The following is a 17,728-nucleotide window of genomic DNA, read 5'->3' on the forward strand; positions in this document are numbered from 1 at the left end:
GGTACTAGGTTAAAAAATGGGGTTATCCCCAATGATTCACATATTATTAAGAATATTGCTGATTGTATGCTGGTGACAACTATGCCAGAAGCATCAAGTAGATCTAAACAATTTTTAATTGAAAAATTATCAGAAAAATATCTACCTTCAATTAAGATAAAATAGCTTTGCAAAATAAACAAACTTTAAGTGCAATTTGCAAACAATGAGAACGTTTAATGTCTGTGTCCAGATGTAACAAATGATTTATACAAAATAGTGACGATTCAAAGAAAATGAGAAAATGTACAACATAATATTTGCTAAAATATTTTGGGCCCGTTATTTGGATATTTATCTCCTTTTTCAATATTGGGTTATCTGTTCGTTTTAGTAGGCTTCAGAACACCAACCATGCCATAATTGTTAAAGGTCCAAAATATCACTGATTTGCAGATTGTCTTTCTAAAAAACAATCTGCTAATAAAATATGACAGGACAAAATGGATAGGAATTAGAGGCTTGTAGTCTGTGGCAGGTCTTTTAAAAGGGAATGAAACAGCCAAACTGACATATACCCACTCACACATCACAGTTAACACAGTAACCCCCCACCCCCACCCCATAATCGGTCCCAAAGGACATTCCCAGGCATGTGTTCTGCCGGTAAAGCCGTCATATACCAATGAGTGCTGAAGGCTCGAGCTAAGATTTTTTTTGTTCAGAAACAGCAGGAGGCTGAAGTTACGGTCCAGACGCTGGTACACTGTGCTCACATCTCACAAACTGCAAAATTCAGGCACTCATATAGTTTATTTCGAGAAGTAGGATCTCCTGGGGGCTGAGGAAAACAAGCGAGGGAAATGTTCTGTAAAAGACGGTTCTCGGTCTTCATGGAGGGATGGGTCCAGTTACTAATATGGTCCATTTGAGAGCACGACACACCTCAAAGTGGGCACAATGCGTTGGGAGGAGTAGGGTGTACCGCTGGCTCAGAGTGCACCACCACCACACTGGTTTACAGCAGAAACAAGGCAACAAATCAAGTCTGGACTAACCAGGAAATTAAAACGCAGGCCTGGCAATGGGCTTGAGGTGTCTGGGTAAGCAGCACTGGTCTAATAGTTTGCTACTACTTTCTTCATACACTGAATAAGAGAAAATATAATACATTTGAATAAAATACAACAGCAGCAGATGCCATCATAAAATGAGAGGCAAAAGTAAGAAAGGAATGAGATTAAAAGGGAAGAAAAAGTAGATCTGAAAGCCTAGAGTGTTTTGTGTAGAGCTGAGGCAGGACAGGCAGACGGGCCACGGCCATGTTGTGATGACCTGCTAATTAGTGGAGGAGAAAACTCCACTTCTTCCAGTCCTGAGATGGAGTCACTTTATTCTAAAGCCAGGGACACGCAGACCATCCGCCGCCATCTCAAATTCTTATGCTCCCTCCTGCTGATTCCATCTCCTTCGTTCCCCTGCTGTTTGCGGGGTAGGTGAAGGGGGGGGGGGGGGGGGGGGTGGGGTGGTACGACAGGGGGAGATCTTGTATTTGAATTTTATGTCAGTCCCGACTACCTAGTAGTCATCTAAATCAAAGAACTCGTCATCATCTCCCTGGTACTCCATGCCTTGGAAATCCACCCGGTACCTCAAGATTCCTGGGGAAGGGGGGGGAGTTTATATTGATAAAACAATATTTTTCCATTTTCTAACAAATCAAAATCTGTGGAGTACTTACCACCGATGCCTCCGAAGCCTTTCACAAACTGCGAGCCCTCCTGACTTTTGTCTGTAACTATTTCCAGCGTGGCCCCAAACTTCTTATAGTTATTGGCGAACCACTCAAGCAGTGGCATGCTCTCGATCAGCTCATGCTCCTGACCCGTCTATAACAAACATGTATGGTACCGTTAACATTATACATCGTTTAGGGCTGGGTATTGTTCAAAATCTTTCGATCCGGTGCCAATTTCGATACCTCAGTTTCGATACCGGTTCCTAACGATTCTTTTTCCGATACCAATTTTATAAAATCCATTTGAACAAGATTACATAACACATTACCTCAGAAAAACAAATAAAGAGCTCATGCTCACCAAAGCTGATTTTTTTTTAAAATAAAAAATACAGTAAAACTTGTAATATTGTAAAATAGTATTACAATTTAAAATCTTATTTGAATATATTTTAAAATGTAATTTATTGAAATGAATTGAATTCAAAGCTGAATTTTCAAAATCATTACTTCAGTGTCACATGACCCTTCAGAAATATGAAAACAGTTTGCTGCTTAATATTTTGGAAACTATGATACATTTTTCAGGATTCTTTGATGAATAAAAGATTCAAAAGAACAGCATTTATTTAAAAAACGAAATATTTTTCGAACATTACACATGTTTTAATGTCACCTTTGATAACTTTAATGCATCCTATTCCTAACTGAAATAAATAATCTGACTAACACATTTTTGAACGGCAGTGTACATTCAGTAGGTTATTATGTCTGTCAGAGTGATCAACAAGGTATCTCTTTTTTTACCAGTCGAAGACGGAGCAACTTTTATGTTTACTCCGTGCACTGTCAAGGTCTTCATCATAATGTCGTGGTACCGGTCTTTGGAGCAATTATTTTACCACAAATACTGCATCGCGCACTGTTGGCATCGAGCCTGGAGAAATGTACCCACACTTTTGATCGACTTTTCCACATCTTTAAGGTATTATGTGTGTGTGCTCGCGTCTCATATGAATATGCGCGCGGAGAGTTTGTGTGTGTCTGTGTGTGTGTCTGTGTGTGTGTCTGTGTGTGTGTCTGTGTGTGTGTCTGTGTGTGTGTCTGTGTGTGTGTCTGTGTGTGTGTCTGTGTGTGTGTCTGTGTGTGTGTCTGTGTGTGTGTCTGTGTGTGTGTCTGTGTGTGTGTCTGTGTGTGTGTCTGTGTGTGTGTCTGTGTGTGTGTCTGTGTGTGTGTCTGTGTGTGTGTCTGTGTGTGTGTCTGTGTGTGTGTCTGTGTGTGTGTCTGTGTGTGTGTCTGTGTGTGTGCGCGCTCGCGTGTCATAAGAATGAGCGTGGAGAGTTTGTGCGTGCACGCGCGAGTCTCATATGAGTTTGTGCGCAACGTCTTGTGTGTAGAGTTTGTGTGTATGTGCATTTCATATGTATTTGTTTGAGCACTGACGTTGAAGAGTTAACTCCTTAGGTATCGAAATCTGGAACCGAACAACATGTCATTTTTCGATACTCGATAGTATCGAGGCAATTTGGTCGGTACCTAAAAAGTATCGAACTCTGTACCCAGCCCTAACATCGGCACGCATTGGTTCTAGTGCAAAGCAAATATTACTCGATAAGGATAAGCAATCAGTGCAGCCAAGTGTGCATGTGGTGATGGCATGGATCCAATACTGATACACGTTATCTTTCTCAGCTGTTTACATATACTTAAGACATAACCGACCAAAGGGTTACTTCACACAAAAATGGAAAATTCTGTCATTAATTTCTCCTCGTGTCGTTCCAAACCACTAAGACTTTTGTTTATCTTCGGAACAAAAATGAAGATCTTTTTAAAGAAATCTGAGAGCTTTCTGTCCCTCCATAGATAGCTAAGCAAATGAAATTTTAATGCTTCAAAACGTTTATAAAGAGATCATAAAACTAATCCATATGAATTAAGCGGATGAGTCAAAACTCGATCGCTTTATATGATGAACAGATTGAATTTAGGCTTTTATTCATATATAAACATTGATCAGCAAACATAAACAGAAGCTCAACCGTACCTGCTTGACGCACAAGAAAAAACCTCTTGCTTAAACTTGTATGTGTTGCGAAAAACCGCAATACACCACCCAAGGTACATATCACGGTACTCTCATGGCGTACAGAACGCTGCCCGGCCCGGCCCATTTTTGAGGTTGACCACATTACCTTGTCACAAAACAAATTTTTCTTCCTTGACATTTAATTTATTTTCGTGTCTTGTGTACAAGACGAATACAAGACCAACCGCCCAATAACCACCAATAATCGCAATAAGCTAATAATAATCACTAACTTATTAACAACACCTAATTTCACAGGGAAAAATGTCAATATTCTATTCTTATAAAAGGAGTGCTCTTTACTTGCTTTCTGTGCGATTCAGTCACAATTTGACGAAAAGTTTTTTGTTTTCATGAGACTTTGTTGACTTTTCCATATATTAGGGAGTGGAAATGAAAATAGTCATTGAGTGCTCCTCTGCTGCCATCTACTGGTTATAGTGGTATTTTCATGTTTTTTTTTAAATAAAAGTGTTTGTTTGCAACAAAGTGTTAGTTCTCCATCTTTAAACTTCTAGTTTTACAAATCATCACATTAAAAAACATTAAAATTGATTATTATTTAGAGCCTTAGTGCTGGAAAAAATGTAAAGCACTTGAAAGTCAATAAAAATGGCTTGAATTTCACTCTCAAAAGGTTGTACGAAGCCTGAGATGAATAATGTAAAAACATTTGACTATTTCTGCCACAATACCATAGTTACAGTTAGTGTTACAACATTGAATCCATGGTGAATATTGTAGATTGAAAAGCCCTCTATAACTTCTTCGTTAATGGCACAATCTTTCTCTTGGTTTCCACATCAGCTCTGTCTGATCTATTATCTGTGGTTTATAACAGAATTTTTCTCCTCTCTGAATTTCCCAGCACTGTGTAGTAACTGTGTGGTGTGATCTAGCTCGCGCCGTGTTGTCTAATATTGGTCAGAGCTGATAAACAGTCAGCGCGCGTAATTCTGATAAATCAGAAAAAAAACAGAACTGCAATGAGCTTGGTACTGATTGGAAGATATAATCCTAAAGATTTTTAACTAAAAGGGTTTTAACTCAAAGGCTGCTGGTCTCATTTCAGGCCATGAGATCATCAATGTTTGCTTGAGTATGGCCCTTAACCTGTTAACCGTTGCCAGAGCGCCGGTGCACTGAACCATTTTTTTGTTTAAATAGTTCAAAGTTACTATCAGATTTAAAGTTATTACCTTGAAAAAACTATACATCATTAAAAAGATAAAAGACTCACGTTTCAGTATTTGACCACTATTGTATTCTAAGAAACTTATAGTGACAGTTATGTCTTAATTTGTGTCAGGAGTTATGTAATCAAAAAATGAGTCGATACCTTTAATATGAATTATGAGCGTCGGACGGTCTCATTCAGAAAAAAACTCCTGTGAGGACGTCATGACAGCGCTTGACAAAACAACGTCTCTCAGGGCTTTTAGCTCAAAAATGTGCAGATTTGGAGAAATATTGATAGATTCTCATAGGTTTACATTAGTTTTATATATACAGTAATAATATTTATTGAATTTATACCCAAATGGGCCGTTGGAATTAGAGATGCACCGATTGATCGGCTGGTGACCGGAATTGGTCAGTCTGACATATTCCGATTTTATGCTGGTCAAACGTGCACACGGAAGGCACATGTAGGAAACCTTGTGCTTCAATTATGTCTGTTTCACACTGCAAGCGTGAGCAGCGTGTTTTTTTGTTTGTTTTTTTTCTGCCGTGCATGTTAATCAATGAGTGCATTCACACCGAGAGCAGGAGCAGCGCGTGAGCGTCGAGCAGGAGTGTCGCGTGAGCAGCAGTGATGCAGGGTTTCGGCGCAGTCTATTTTTGCTGCGCTGCTCACCTCAATTTAAGTGAAAGCATTTTGTTGAACAAAAAAAATATGATTTCACCCAAAAAGTGCCCAAAATGCACAGAATTTGCATGTCTGGTGTGTTTTAACAAGAACTGGAGTAGGCTATGTCAGAAAAGAAAATGAAGACTCAAAAATATTTATAGAAAATTTACCCATTTAAACTTGTTTTTATTATTTCCCAATCGTGTCCTTGCACTTGCTCCACTTGCCCGAGCTTAGCGCTTGTTTAGCCTGGCTGGACATGTAGCAGATGAGAGAAGAACTGTTAGCAAAATAAAACTTGCTATTGATGTACAAGTGATTGCAAAAGGCCTGTGTGTGTGTTTGTGTGTGTGTGTTTTGAGAAACATCTTTATATTCAAGGCTATATGTATTTGTATTTGCTATTTATATATTATTTATTGCCATTACCTGTTTTCATACAGAAGTTTAGTTTCCTAAATAAGTAAATATTGGCTATCATATTTTTTGTTGAATACTGTAAGTGAAAATGGTTCTTCCATACCATAACACTGCATTTACATGTGTGAATTTCCCACACCAGGAGTAGTCATTTATATAGTTCTATTTTATTTAATTTGTTCAAAAAATGTTCTATTTTCTATGTAAAATGTTCTATTAAAGAAAAGATAGAAAATAAATATTTGTGTTTGCTGTAAAGTGGTTAGAAAAAATGAAATCGGAATCGGCTAAAATCGGTATCAGCAGGCCAAACTCATGAAAAATAGGAATCGGCCTAGAAAATTGTAATCGGTGCATCTCTAGTTGTAATCATTATGAGCTCTGGATACTCTGATGTACTGTGTTTTCAATCCATACTGGCAGCCTGAGGGCATCCTGTGCATATGCAGTCCATATATGGAACACATGAAGAAGTGCCATAATCATGTGACATCCCAGGAACTCCCAACACAAACAAAGCTTCCAGAGATCGCTGTAACTTGCAGATAACAACGTTTTGAAGACAATAAACATGACTGCAATGATATTTGATTTACCTGTGTTCTTCGAGCCATGTTAGGTATTTTCATAATAATAGATTATAATTATAATGTAATGCTAATCGATATAGACTTTATCATTGTGCAGAATACTATACAATAATATATTTTCTGTCCGAATTTTTATCTGAAGCCAAATCAGATCACAGAATGTTATTTAAAACGCTCAACTTGTGTTATAAAGTAAGGTTGGAGAACAAACATGGTTTTAATCTCATAAATTGCCGTGTATTGATGGTGTGCTAGGCTAACATGGTAGCTAGCCCTCAGATGCACCTGCCACCTAGCGGTTATCTTTATGAATTTTTTAAATAGGAATCTTAGTGAAATGTTTATTTTTTCAAGAAGGACATTTGATACAGTTTCAAAAAACTTTGAAAAAATAAATTAGGGATTGAAACAGTGTGAATAGCCAGTCCTTAGTAATTATAATGAAGACAAAAGAAAAATATATTTAGAGCCATAAACAGGCCGGAGAGGTGTGAATGTGTGCAGGGGAGACTGAGACTGGATGGGGCTCGTTTGCACCACAAACGATGGATACAATAGACTGAATAGATGCTTAGAAGACGACAAACATCAGTTTGCATTTTAGAGTCTAATCAAAATAAAGTCATATGACATGATCTTGAAAAACATTTAACTACAGTCAGGGTTACTGCACACTTTTTAAAGTCAAATTTAAGGCTTTTCAAGACCTTTTTAAGACTTGAAGAAATCAAAATTAAGACCGTACATTAGGGGTGTGCAATATTGACAAAAATATATCTCGATATTTTAAACATTTTGTTGATAATAATTAGATGATATTTTACTGATTGTGTTTTTGTGCTGGTGCAATGGCTGGTTTAGGCCTGTTGTTGACAGCAGACTCACGAAGATATTCATATTTTTCATATTCTATGCAGTGGTCAGTTCACAGCAGTGACAGAAATGATTAATTAACGTGCAATATTTGCCACCTTAAATTGATTTCCAGGGGCATTTTCACCTATATATGGACATTTTTTCTAAACTTATTTAGAGTTCTGCATCACCTTTTATGTCAAATACTAACATTCAAATTATTCAAATTAAATTATACAGTAATTATACTTATTTATACAATAATACTTATTTACACAATAATTATACAGTACCACCGTTACCAGTCAAATTAAATCATTCAATCAAAATCCATCTTTGCAGTTCAGAGGTGACACAAAAGCAGCATCAGAAGAGGCATTAATATTTACACTCCATTTACAATTGCATAAATAAAGCTATGAGATAGTTTTAAAAAAAATCCATATTCAATATTTAAATATGAAATGATTTCTAATTTTAACGTTTTAATTAAAGGGTACTTTAAATATGAAACTAAAACCGCCAGTAGGCGGCAGCAAGTCACTGTCTTAATACCGTAAGCGAGTTGAGGGAGTCATTCATTCATTCAACCGATTTGTTCAAACGGCTTATTCATTCGGGAAAGAAACAAGTGATTGTTCATTGAATCGTTAAAATGACTCGTTTAAAACGTGGATTTCAGTCAAGAAATCATCGGTGTCTGTTGCATTAGACTCTGCTACGGTTTCATTTTGAAATTCTCGTCAGCGAAATAAAGGGAAAACAAATAATATTGTCAATATGGTGTCTAAAAAGTAACTCACAATGTTAATTTATTTTTAATTTAACTATTGTATAACAAAATATCACACTTGTGCACGGGAAGACGGCACTCTTACTGATGTGATATTCTAATATAAGAACATAATATAAATATAAGACAAAAACTAATTTGGGGACATAGGCCTACCTATAACTGCACTGACACATCGCGCAGTGAAAGCACGAGAGACAAATGCGATGTCAGCTCACAGTGCCTCCTACATCGTTAAAACAATGTCATAGTTGACAATACACATCGCACACCCCTACGCACAAAGAATGAACTTACTACTGAACTGACATTTGCCAACTTTCTTCTTCTCTCCTCTCTCGCGTGCAGGAGACAGACGTTATTCTGCCGGCCGCGAATGTGATGCGAATTGTCACGTGAACAAGCAAATCCACAAAGATAGAATAATATAAAATAATACTACGCTAATTAGATAGTTTTAATTTGGAAAACATTTAGATATGTCTAAGTCGAAGTGTCATCTAAAATTTAAGACCTTTCATAAGTAAAAATAAGACTTTATAAGACTTTTTATGGCCTTAAATTTTAAAAATCTAATTTAAGACTTTTTAAGGATCCGCGGGAACCCTGACAGTTTTAGACTTGTCATCTTCAGATTTTAAATATAACATGGTCAGACATGTGGCTTTAGCTGCAGTGCATTCATAGATTGATACAATGCCAACTTCAATATTATTTTTATGAAGGTATTTCATAAAAAATAAATTTATAATAACTTTACAAAAATTTGAAGCTATTTATAACAATTTTTTCAATATGAGAATAATTAATTCTACATTTACAATACACTGCCAGGTGTCAGCTTTCAAATGAGATCATACTTGTGCTTTTAGTACAAAGGGTCCATGAACTGTATCTGTTTTAGTTTGGGTATGTCATTTCTGGGGATTTTTCAAAAGTGGTGTTGCAGGTTAACAGGTTAAACTCAAGTCATTCAAGGGAAAGATTTTTAGACTTGAGCATCTGTACTACTTATAATAAAATCTGCTGAATAACATACAAATAATAATCTGAATTTAGTTGACAGTTTTACATACCTCTTTGTCAGTGAAATGAGACTTGTCCTTCTCCTGTTCTGGTGTCAGATAGAGAGTCTTTTCATCTGATAAAAAAAACAATGAAATTAAACCGAGAAAGGAATCATTTTATATTTTGCAAATATTAAGCAATTGCACGTACAAGAATGAGGGTGTGCATACCATTTTCTGGTGTAGTATTTTCTCCATGACAACGTAGGACGTAACGCATAGTGTCCAGGTTCTCGTAAACTATAAGAATCTCCACCGCTCCCATTTCCAGCGCTTTGAGCGTATCTTCAACTCCAAAACAATACTTCCCTGTGTCCTGACTGATCTCATCAAAATATCGTCCTGAAATCAGAGACACAAGTCACTACACAAGAAAAAAAAAACACACCATAAAAATTACTGAAAGCCCAGTGTTTTAGGCCACAAAAAAAATTCCCAGCATGTCTATCACCTTTATCAAGCCTGTAAATGCTTCTTGGATTAACTACCTATTAGTTTCTTTTCTTGGATGAACTTGACATTGGAGAGCACTTCCGCTGAGAGCTCAATGGCCTGGTTGAAACCGTTTTCTCCTCCATATGATATGTCAACCAGCTTGAGAACCTTTGCTTGTAACCTCTACATGTGCAGAAGAACCAAAGTCAGAAAAGAACCAAAACCCTGAATTAAGTTTGCAAATCATTTGATGCTAAGAGAACATACTGGATCAAACATGTCTGACTGGCTGAGCTCCGTCTTGAAGTCGGCCGATCCGGCAAGAACCAGTCCTGCCACGTTGACCTTGTCATTGGACACGAAGAGTTGCACAGCAGTCTCCGCTACCTTACGCACATAGTTATGTCTCTTCTCCATCCTCAAACGTGCAAATCGAAGAGCTGACTGTCCTCCTCTACCTAAAAGAAGGTTAAAGGAAACAAGTGGGTGAATTCAAAATCCTATAAAAGAACAAGAGTCACAGCAAGTAGGGCTGGGACGGTTACCGCATTACCGCAATACCGCGGTCACGTGACTCCAACCGCGGGTCTGAGCTCGTCACCGTCATCACCGAGAAAAAAAACAAAAACAAAACATCGGCCTGCACATGTGTGCACGTTGTGTCTAATGACATGGATTCATTGATTCTAATGACATGGATTATGTCAAATGATATATTGGCTTACATGGATTCAATGTTTTCTAAACAAAACTTATCAAAAGATGGAGCAAATCCGATCTTTAGCGAGTTGAGGAGCGCAATGTTTCATGATGACACATAATAACATTCCATTCGTATTAGAGATGCGCGGATGGGCTATTATTATTTCATCCGCAAGTTTTTTGATCAATTTTAGAAACCGCATCCGCGGCGTTGACTGTTTTAAGGTCTATGAGCAATGCAAGGCGCTGCTGCCGCGAGGCTAGAAAGCTCTTGGCTGTTCTAGAAAGAACACTGATCCAATGCAGCAAAGATATTTAAAGGCTAAAGTCCCTAGTATATTGGCTATGTTGTATCCCCAGAATATCAGCAGTGAACTCTGTCTCCGATCGGCGCACAGGGATAAATATAAATAAGTAAATAGCCTATAACGCACATCGGCAAACCTGACCTTACCTGACTAGGCTACTGTAAACAAAAATTTTATCATTTCGTTTTGAATTTTGTTTAAAAGTAGACATTTAGGCCTAGCCTACGCCGAGTTTCGGTTCATTTGAGACGAGCTCCAGTTCACGCGCAAGAGATCGCACCCCCACTTCCACGTCCTCCTGATTATATGTCTGCTATATTTGCTTCTTATTTATTAATTCCAGGCAATTCGTTAATGAAACAGTGATTAAAATTAAGGTACAATTTATACACAACGAAATTAAATTTAAAGAAAGGCTTTCTACAAAACAAAACCTAATAAAGTGGTCAAAATCTTGTCTGACCCATCTTATGATCTTATCTTACTCATGCGGTTCACTTTTCATATAATCGACATAGTTTAAATAAAAAATAACACTTTATTAAGGAGTGTATTATGGATTTATTAACATAAATATGGAGTATAATATTTGTAATTAAGACATGTTGCAATAGGTGTTCTTTCATTTCCAATGTAAAATGTGGGGTGGTATTTAAAGCGGTTTACCGCCATACCGCGGGAAAATCTTGCTTTTCAACCGAAGTTACAAAAAATCCATACTACCCCAGCCCTAACAGCGAGTGATTTGAAGACACTTTTACCATGTTTTTTGGGAAGGTCCACGGTAAATTTGTGCAGCACCTCCCTTGTGTTGCCTTGTAAAGTCCCAAACAGGGCACCACTACCATCAATCACAATGAAGCCAAACTTGCTGTCGTCTGACAGCAGAGCTGTTAGAGCCTGTGAACAAAAAATTATAATAGTTGTTACGATAGATAGGATAGAAGGATAAATAGTTAGATAAATAGACAGATAGATAATTTACCTCAGTATGGAACTTGTTGTCACATAAATACAAGGATGTGTTGATTGGTTTAAAAGGCTCAAAATCAATGTTTACTTTCTTCTCTTTGCCTTCCTCAGTCACAATGGTGCCACAATACACCACCAGGCCATTAGGAGGCACTGCAAGATAAACAGCAGACTCGTGTGAGGGGATCAGGAGAGACCACACCTAATGAAAAGATTAAATCAGGCGCCACTCTCTATCATACCCACACATACACAGCAAATGTATATCAACTGCCAGTTTAATATTTGAACAGCATCACTTTGGAAAAGTTAAACATACCAAGCACAATGAAATTCCATCATCTGAGAAGTTAAATGGCTCTTAGATTAAACTAAACCCACATATTTACCTTTGTTGTAGAGTTTGAGTCTCTGCTGTACGGAGGTAATGGCTCCTAGAACAGACAGTCTGTTGACTCTGCTCTTGATGTTCGAAGCCGTGCCAAACTCATCGGCCAACATCTTAGCAACACGCGAAATCTGATCCTTGGGTGGGATGATGAGGGATATCATACTGGTGCCATTTCTGAGGAAGAAGAGAATAGAACAGTCTGAGAATTTTTCATGAACATACAGTACCGTTCAAAAGTTTGGGGTCAGTAAGATTTGTTTTTATGATCATATTGTGAAATATTAAAATTTAAAATAAGTGTTTTATTATGTAAATATACTTATAAATGTAATTTATTCCTGTGATGGCAAAGCTGAATTTTCAGCATCATTATTCCAGTCCTCAGTCACATGATCCTTCAGAAATCATTCTAATATGTTGATTTGCTGCTGAAGAAACATTTCTTATTATTGTCATCAATGCTGAAAACAGTTGTGCTGCATATTTGTGGAAACAATGCATTTTTTTCATGATTCTTTGAATAGAAAGTTATAAATAACAGCATTTAAAAAAGAAATCTTCTGTAACATTGAATGTCTTTACTGTCACTTTTGATCAATTTAACCCTTGTGCATCCTTATGGACATTTTTGTCCTTTTCAGTTTTGTTTTTTTGATAACTTTGTCTGTGTTAATGCTAACTGCATGAAATTTGCTACAGGTGTGTATTTTTATTGGAATTTTAATATTTCACCTTCATTTCCTTTAAAAAATCTATTTTGCACTAGGTACAAAAAATACTCCCACTCAGCGCCTTTTGGACAAAAATGTCCCCATTGAAACCCATTAAAACTGCGATTTTTAATCCCAGTGCCATTCAACTATAAAATGATGCAATCTTTCTTAACAGGCTTTCATTCTGTTGGCAAGGCTTCAAAATTTACATTTTTACTATTTTTTATCAGATTGTGCCATTTTTTCAGGTTTGGCATATAAAGCAAATGATCACTTTATTGTTGTTTTCTGCTGTTTTCGGCTTATGCATATTATAGAGCCAATTAGATAAATTATGAAGCTATAATTGTGTGGGTGTGTTGGTATGGATGTCAGAGTGTGGTTTGTATGTGTGTACTGAAAGTTTTAGGTGTGTGTGTGGGTTTTCTTTCTTTCAGTTTGAAAGAAAGAAATTATATTGTACTGGAAATCACAAATCCCACCACATGTAAATGAGTCATACCCTTGGCAGAGTCACAGATCCTGCCATGTGAAAACTGAAAAGGTCAAAAAGTTACTGAGCTTTGAGGATTTTTTTCATTCAAACACATTTCTTATTACTTGCTTGCACCTTTTCATTTGTTATTGTTTTTTTACAAAGATAAAAGGTGAGCTTGACTTTGATGTAGAAGTTTAGAAGCTCCACAACACATTGTTTTTGTTTTCACAGAAAATGGTGATTGTTTTGTCTGGAAGATTTTCGTTGACAAGTGCTCTCACAGCCAAACCTATAACATATCCAAGGTTGTAATATTTAAAGAAAAAAAAATCTGCTTAGCATTTAGTATATGGAATATTTTTGTTATTATTATAATTTTTATAAAAAAAACAAGTGGCATTATGTAAAGAAACCAGCGTTTAAAGGGTTAAAATTCTGAAAATTAATGACTGTTTGGTCATTATGATTAGAACTGATGCTAGTAAAAAATCTAAGTCAGTGAAAGTGGAAAAAAATATTTATCTATAATATTTTTATGACACTTTTTTGACATGGAAATTTTTGTCCTTTATGGGCCTGAGTGGTAGTTTTGTTTTTTATCTGATACTGCATAAAAAATATGATTGCATCAAAATTAATATTGTTGTTAATTATTGACATATCCAAGGCTGTAATATTTAAAGAAAAAAAATCCTGCTTAGAATTTAGTATATAGAAAATTATTATTATTATTCTAATTTTTATAAACATCAACAGTGGCATTATGTAAAGAAGCCGACGTTTAAAGGGTTAAAATTCTGAAAATTAATGACTGTTTGGTAATTATGATTAGAACTGATGCTAGTAAAAAATCTAAGCCAGTGAAAGTGTAAAAAAATATTAATCTATAATATTTTTATGACACTTTTTTGACATGGACATTTTTGTCCTTTATGGGCCTGAGTGGTAGTTTTGTTTTTTATCTGATACTGCATAAAAAATATGATTGCATCAAAATTAATATTGTTGTTAATTATTGACATATCCAAGGCTGTAATATTTAAAGAAAAAAAATCCTGCTTAGAATTTAGTATATAGAAAATTATTATTATTATTCTAATTTTTATAAACTTCAACAGTGGCATTATGTAAAGAAACCGACGTTTAAAGGGTTAAAATTCTGAAAATTAATGACTGTTTGGTAATTATGATTAGAACTGATGCTAGTAAAAAATCTAAGCCAGTGAAAGTGTAAAAAAATATTAATCTATAATATTTTTATGACACTTTTTTGACATGGACATTTTTGTCCTTTATGGGCCTGAGTGGTAGTTTTGTTTTTTATCTGATACTGCATAAAAAATATGATTGCATCAAAATTAATATTGTTGTTAATTATTGACATATCCAAGGCTGTAATATTTAAAGAAAAAAAATCCTGCTTAGAATTTAGTATATAGAAAATTATTATTATTATTCTAATTTTTATAAACATCAACAGTGGCATTATGTAAAGAAACCGACGTTAAAAGGGTTAAAATTCTGAAAATTAATGACTGTTTGGTAATTATGATTAGAACTGATGCTAGTAAAAAATCTAAGCCAGTGAAAGTGTAAAAAAATATTAATCTATAATATTTTTATGACACTTTTTTGACATGGACATTTTTGTCCTTTATGGGCCTGAGTGGTAGTTTTATTTTTTATCTGATACTGCATAAAAAATATGATTGCATCAAAATTAATATCGTTGTTAATTATTGACATATCCAAGGCTGTAATATTTAAAGTAAAAAAATCCTGCTTAGAATTTAGTATATAGAAAATTATTATTATTATTCTAATTTTTATAAACATCAACAGTGGCATTATGTAAAGAAACCGACGTTAAAAGGGTTAAAATTCTGAAAATTAATGACTGTTTGGTAATTATGATTAGAACTGATGCTAGTAAAAAATCTAAGTCAGTGAAAGTGTAAAAAAATATTAATCTATAATATTTTTATGACACTTTTTTGACATGGACATTTTTGTCCTTTATGGGCCTGAGTGGTAGCTTTTTTTTAAATCTGATACTGCATAAAAAATATTAATGCATCAAAATTAATGTTGTTTTTAATGATTGACATATCCAAGGCTGTAATAATCAAAGAAAAAAAATTCTGCTTAGCATTTAGTAAATTGAAAATAATTACTATTTTTCTTTTTTTCATAAAAAAACAACAGTGGCATTATGTAAACAAACCCACATTTTAAGGGTTAAAATTCTGAAAATTAATGAATGTTTGGTCATTATGATTAGAGCTGATGCTGGTTAAAAAATTGATGTCAGTGAAAGTGGAAAAAAATATAAATCTATAATATTTTTATGACAGTTTTTGGATACGGACATTTTTGTCCTCTATGTACCTATGAGTAACTTTTTTTAATTGATGCACAAGGGTTAACTTACTGTTCCCTTGAACAGTACTGAATGAGCATCATGCTAACTTGACATCTAAACTGTTTATGAGTAAATTTGTCAAGGTATATTCAGTACATTTGAGTCAACACTGCTTGCTAGTTCATCACTTAAAAAAGAGAAGATAACTGAGGCTGTCATTATGTTTCACATTCACTTTCAATGTGAAAACGATGTAACAAAGCATACATACGTCCTCAAGGCGACTGGTTGAATAGCCATAGTACACGAAGACAACTACAACAAAGATGTTATCAAATCATAATGATAAAATCTGACATTTAAAAAAAATACTAATCTTTTAACAAAAAAAAAAAACATATTTAGCGGTCTCTCCCAAACGTCACCTCCACCAGCCCGTTTTAAAGCGTCATCCCGAAGATGCTCGACATTTCAAACGACACCACATATAACATTCCCCGCTCTTTATCCCACAACACAATATTTTGGAAATAAAGAGCTGTACAATGAGCGGTCTCGTTCTCCGTCCACCATGCTTCTCTCTACAACAGCTGTTAGCAAGCTGGTTAGCATGTGGTCCCTCCCCCCCAAAGAACGAATCAAATCGCACACTAGATGTGTTATTATTTGTCATTCAACACCTGTATACAAATATAGAGGATCTGACAGAGCGAGCCTCACCCTCTGGCCGCCTCGAGGCTTTTGATCAACTTCTTAATCTTCCAAATTTCCACGTTCCTGTCCGCTGCGCTGGGGTCGTCCGCCATCTTCCTCGCGCTGTCTGGACCTGCTGAAAAAGATAACTTTAGCTTGCTAGCGCGAAGTGCTTGAACTGCCAGAGATTTTAAAGGCGGATCATTCACTATAGAAATCGGAATGGATCGGACAGAATTGTTACTTGATTAAAAGAAGGCTTGTTGTGGGTGGAAGAGACAAGAGCGACTCAAGTTTGATGCGCTAAGCCCTGCGCGCGGGCCTCTCGCGCGCGAAAACATCCCTGCTGCCACGCGCCGCTCGTGCAAAACCACCCTTTTGCATTTATTTTATCCTCAACACGTGATCAAAATAACCGAAGCGATTTTAATAGCAGACATTATTGCAGCGTACTCACAGACTAGAATGATCTGCTCCGCCGCGTCCGTACGGCAGGTATTTTGTGGTCCAGAACTCGCTCGCCGCTGTTTCCCAGTGACGTGATATACTTATCGTTAGCAGCCGGTTTGGTCTTGCTGCGCGTGGTGCTTCGATGGAGGCTCACGTGGGGAAAGGCAGAAATTCCATTTAGTATCACTTCCTGAAAACGCCGCGCGTGGGGGCGCAGTTGGAGATGCGTTATTGGAGGATTTTGCTGTCAAACAGAAAGGGTGGAACTGGGTCTTTTTGGACTTTTGGGTCTCATCAGAAGGTCTTTTTTACGACTTTTGGGTCTTATCAGAAACCGGCGAGCCTGCGAGGAGGTGTTTGTGGGTGATTCGTACGAAAACGTTCAGGGCAGGGCTGCGTTTCTCGAATGCATCGTAAAAAAAACAGAATTTGGCACCAGTGGATCAACTTAGATCACGATTTTGAGAAACGCAGCACAAGCCACGTTTCGCCCTTGATATGTTGTTTTTGCATCTTTTTGCATCATTCTTTTCTTTAACATACATTTCCCCTCTTTTATTTGGCCACTGTAGTGCATTTTGTTAAGTTTTCCTAAATGTTTGTCATGATAATAATGCCAAAACAATTAGAAGAATGGGTTTAATTTTCTTTATAAACAAGATATTACTGCCAATTTCTTTAGAAGTATCTGAAACGACTGGCCCTTGACAGGTTTTTAGGATGCAGTCTTTGTGGGAATGACATAAATTGTTGTCGTTTTTTTAAATTTGTTTCAAGAAAACGTGACATTATTTTACAAATATTAAATTAGAATTTCTTTAATTATTGTATCAGAAAATTA

The 17,728-nt window shown here is 36.1% G+C and overlaps 1 protein-coding gene across 6 annotated transcripts; it reads right to left on the bottom strand.

Moving 5' to 3' along the window:
• Positions 1 to 195: 195 nt before the first annotated feature.
• etf1b (eukaryotic translation termination factor 1b) lies at positions 196 to 17,276 on the bottom strand. 6 transcript variants are annotated; one of them, XM_077242891.1, is made up of 11 exons: positions 16,895 to 17,276; positions 16,465 to 16,573; positions 12,190 to 12,365; positions 11,814 to 11,953; positions 11,590 to 11,728; positions 10,086 to 10,276; positions 9,872 to 10,001; positions 9,555 to 9,725; positions 9,393 to 9,457; positions 1,721 to 1,868; positions 196 to 1,640 (listed from the first exon to the last, which is right to left on the bottom strand). In XM_077242891.1, exons 2-11 carry the CDS (start codon positions 16,548 to 16,550, stop codon positions 1,558 to 1,560), a joined length of 1,329 nt encoding a protein of 442 aa, XP_077099006.1. In that variant the 5' UTR covers positions 16,551 to 16,573; positions 16,895 to 17,276; the 3' UTR covers positions 196 to 1,557. The 6 variants fall into 6 exon arrangements, with proteins under 6 accessions (XP_077099006.1, XP_077099007.1, XP_077099009.1 ...); XM_077242892.1 differs by having other exon boundaries at positions 16,465 to 16,570; positions 16,895 to 17,053; XM_077242894.1 differs by having other exon boundaries at positions 16,465 to 16,570; positions 16,682 to 16,909.
• Positions 17,277 to 17,728: the final 452 nt, after the last annotated feature.

Source organism: Siphateles boraxobius, unplaced genomic scaffold, assembly GCF_051911475.1.
Source record: "Siphateles boraxobius isolate OS27281-9 unplaced genomic scaffold, OSU_SipBor_1 25, whole genome shotgun sequence".
Lineage (NCBI taxonomy): Eukaryota > Metazoa > Chordata > Actinopteri > Cypriniformes > Leuciscidae > Siphateles > Siphateles boraxobius.